The sequence below is a fragment of the Echiichthys vipera genome (assembly GCF_963691815.1).
Source record: "Echiichthys vipera genome assembly, contig: SCAFFOLD_124, whole genome shotgun sequence".
NCBI classification, from domain to species: Eukaryota; Metazoa; Chordata; class Actinopteri; order Perciformes; family Trachinidae; genus Echiichthys; species Echiichthys vipera.
This window is the reverse complement of record NW_028154873.1, coordinates 28,946-33,078: the sequence shown is the minus strand read 5'-3', so window position 1 is coordinate 33,078 and position 4,133 is coordinate 28,946. Positions and strand designations below refer to the sequence as shown.

At 49.9% G+C, this 4,133-nt stretch overlaps 1 protein-coding gene across 1 annotated transcript; it reads left to right on the top strand.

Moving 5' to 3' along the window:
* Positions 1 to 629: 629 nt before the first annotated feature.
* Positions 630 to 3,863, top strand: LOC310966260 (Iroquois homeobox protein 5a-like; the record flags this gene model as incomplete). Its single annotated transcript, XM_083940840.1, has 2 exons — positions 630 to 1,167; positions 3,397 to 3,863. Coding segments are annotated over 2 exons (1,005 nt in total), but the record flags the coding sequence as incomplete, so codon positions are not given.
* Positions 3,864 to 4,133: the final 270 nt, after the last annotated feature.

Here is a 4,133-nt window from a genome sequence, read left to right as displayed (position 1 = left end):
AACATTAATTTGATTATTTACAGAAAACAAAGTTCAGCTGATTTGAGGAAAAAACGACAAATGGAAACTTTTACGAACATTTGGCTGAAAAACATTAATTTCATTAAATCACATTAATTAAATTTAATAACATTTATTAATTTAAACCAAAACTTTGTTTTAAACTGGAATAATTTTACAGTTTCTGATAAAAAAATTAAACATTTTAGTTAAATAAAAGAAAAGTTCGCGACAAAATCAGAATTAAATGTTCTGTTGTTTATTTATATTCTTATTTTTTTATATATTATATTTATTTTTATTCTTTTGTTTGATTTAGTTTTTTAATCTGAATCTTTTTTGATTCACTGAAAAAAATTTTTTTTAGTTTTGATAAAAAGAAACAAATAAAAACATGTTTGTAAAAATAATAATAATGTGAATTAAACACAGAAGAGTAAATATTAACAACAATAACAATAATATTAATAATCTGGTGCAGTTGTGGGTCCGGACCCCGTGGATCCGGACCCCGTGGATCCGGACCCCGTGGACCGGACCCCGTGGATCCGGACTCCGTGGATCCGGACCCCGTGGATCCGGACCCCGTGGATCCGGGTCAGTACTGACGGTTTCTCTTGGTCCCCCAGGGTCCCGGGTACGACGCGTCCTCGGGGGTCTCGGGCTCCGTGGACTTCCACCGGTTCGGGTCCGTGGGTCCGTACGCGTTCGGGGACGCGTGCTACAGGAAGAACGCCACGCGGGACGCCACGGCCACGCTGAAGGCCTGGCTCACGGAGCACCGCAGGAACCCGTACCCCACCAAGGGCGAGAAGATCATGCTCGCCATCGTCACCAAGATGACGCTGACGCAGGTGTCCACGTGGTTCGCCAACGCGCGCCGCCGCCTCAAGAAGGAGAACAAGGTCACGTGGACCCCCAGGCACCGCAGCGAGGACGAGGAGGACGAGGACCACATCGACCTGGAGGGGACCGCCCACGACCACGAGCCCCACAGGACCGCCCACGACCACGAGACCCTCAGGGCCCACGACCACGACCACGAGCCCCTCAGAGCCCACGACCACGAGCGCCTCAGGGCCCACGACCACGACCACGAGCGCCTCAGAGCCCACGACCACGAGCGCCTCAGTGCCGCCGCCGAGACGGACGCAAAGAGCCAAGAAGGTGAGTGAGAGGACGAAGAGAAATCCAACAGTCCTCTTTTCTATGAGAGGACTGTTGGATTAGAGGACTGTTAAATTAGAGGACTGTTGGATTATAGGACTGTGGGATTAGAGGACTATTGGATTAGAGGACTGCTGGATTAGAGGACTGTTGGATTAGAGGACTGTTGGATTAGAGGACTGTGGGATTAGAGGACTGTTGGATTAGAAGACTGTTGGATTAGAGGACTGTTGGATTAGAGGACTGTGGAATTATAGGACTGTGGGATTATAGGACTGTGGGATTAGAGGACTGTTGGATTAGAGGACTGTTGGATTAGAGGACTGTGGGATTAGAGGACTGTTGGATTAGGGGACTGTGGGATTAGAGGACTGTGGAATTATAGGACTGTGGGATTATAGGACTGTGGGATTAGAGGACTGTGGGATTAGAGGACTGTTGGATTAGAAGACTGTGGGATTAGAGGACTGTGGGATTAGAGGACTGTTGGATTAGGGGACTGTTGGATTAGAGGACTGTTGGATTAGAGGACTGTGGGATTAGAGGACTGTTGGATTAGAGGACTGTGGGATTAGAGGACTGTTGGATTAGAGGACTGTTGGATTAGAGGACTGCTGGATTAGAGGACTGTTGGATTAGAGGACTGTTGGATTAGGGGACTGTGGGATTAGAGAACTGTGGGATTAGAGGACTGTTGGATTAGGGGACTGTGGGATTAGAGGACTGTGGGATTATAGGACTGTGGGATTAGAGGACTGTGGGATTAGAGGACTGTTGGATTAGAGGACTGTTGGATTAGAGGACTGTGGGATTAGAGGACTGTTGGATTAGAGGACTGTGGGATTATAGGACTGTGGGATTAGAGGACTGTTGGATTAGAGGACTGCTGGATTAGAGGACTGTTGGATTAGAGGACTGCTGGATTAGAGGACTGTTGGATCAGAGGACTGTTGGATTAGAGGACTGCTGGATTAGAGGACTGTTGGATTAGAGGACTGTTGGATTAGAGGACTGTTGGATTAGAGGACTGTTAGATTAGAGGACTGCTGGATTAGAGGACTGTTGGATTAGAGGACTGCTGGATTAGAGGACTGTTGGATTAGAGGACTGTTGGATTAGAGGACTGTTAGATTAGAGGACTGCTGGATTAGAGGACTGTTGGATTAGAGGACTGCTGGATTAGAGGACTGCTGGATTAGAGGACTGTTGGATCAGAGGACTGTTAGATTAAAGGACTGTTAGATTAGAGGACTGCTGGATTAGAGGACTGTTGGATTAGAGGACTGTTGGATTAGAGGACTGCTGGATTAGAGGACTGTTGGATTAGAGGGCTGTTAAATTAGGGGACTGTTGGATTAGAGGACTGCTGGATTAGAGGACTGTTGGATTAGAGGACTGTTAAATTAGGGGACTGTTGGATTAGAGGACTGCTGGATTAGAGGACTGTTGGATTAGAGGGCTGTTAAATTAGGGGACTGTTGGATTAGAGGACTGTTGGATTAGAGGACTGTTGGATTAGAGGACTGTTGGATTAGAGGACTGCTGGATTAGATGACTGTGGGATTAGAGGACTGTTGGATTAGAGGACTGTTGGATTAGAGGACTGTTGGATTAGAGGACTGTGGGATTAGAGGACTGTTGGATTAGAGGACTGTGGGATTAGAGGACTGTGGGATTAGAGGACTGTGGGATTAGAGGACTGTTGGATTAGAGGACTGTGGGATTAGAGGACTGTTGGATTAGAGGACTGTTGGATTAGAGGACTGTTGGATTAGAGGACTGTTAAATTAGGGGACTGTTAAATTAGGGGACTGTTGGATTCGAGGACTGTGGGATTAGAGGACTGCTGGATTCGAGGACTGCTGGATTAGAGGACTGTTGGATTAGAGGACTGTGGGATTAGATGACTGTTGGATTAGAGGACTGTTGGATTAGAGGACTGTGGGATTAGAGGACTGCTGGATTAGAGGACTGTTGGATTAGAGGACTGTGGGATTAGAGGACTGCTGGATTAGAGGACTGCTGGATTCGAGGACTGTTGGATTAGAGGACTGTGGGATTAGAGGACTGCTGGATTAGAGGTCTGTTGGATTAGAGGACTGTTGGATTAGAGGACTGTGGGATTAGAGGACTGTTGGATTAGAGGACTGTTGGATTAGAGGACTGTTGGATTAGAGGTCTGTTAATAAATTGACTCAGAATCGAACCGTCTTCTCTTCTCGTCTGCAGCGTCCCGTCTCCTCGTCTCCACGCCGACGTCCTGCTTCATTGATCCGGACTCTACAGACCCGGGGGACCGGAGGCCCCTGAACCACGTCCCGGGCCCCCCCACCTCAGACGCAGCCCCTCCCCAGAGCAGGTCCCCGGGGACGGACTCCTGCGACGCCACCCGGGGGCCCAACGCGGCCCCCAAACCCAAACTGTGGTCCCTGGCTGAGATCGCCACGTCCTCAGATACAAATAAAGGATCTGGGGCCTCTTCACGGAGCAGGGGGTCCACGTTAGGGGCCGCCCCGCCCCGACACCTCTACTACCCCTCGCCCTTTATCCCCGGGTACTGCAGCTACGGCGCCCTGGGGCCCGGACCGCACCCGGCGGTGCTGCAGAGAGCCGAGGCCGCCGCCAGAGACTGCAGACTACGCCGACAGGGTCAGCTGGACCTCCACGAACTCAAGAGAGGCATGACCAACGTGTAGACCTGGGACCACTTACCTGGGACCACCTACCCGGGACCACCTACCTGGGACCACCTACCCAGGACCACTTACCTGGGACCACCTACCCGGGACCACTTACCTGGGACCACCTACCTGGGACCACCTACCTGGGACCACCTACCTGGGACCACCTACCTGGGACCACTTACCTGGGACCACCTACCCAGGACCACTTACCTGGGACCACCTACCTGGGACCAGGTACTGGGACCAGTACTGGTGGGATTGTCTCTGGATTTTAAGGAAGCT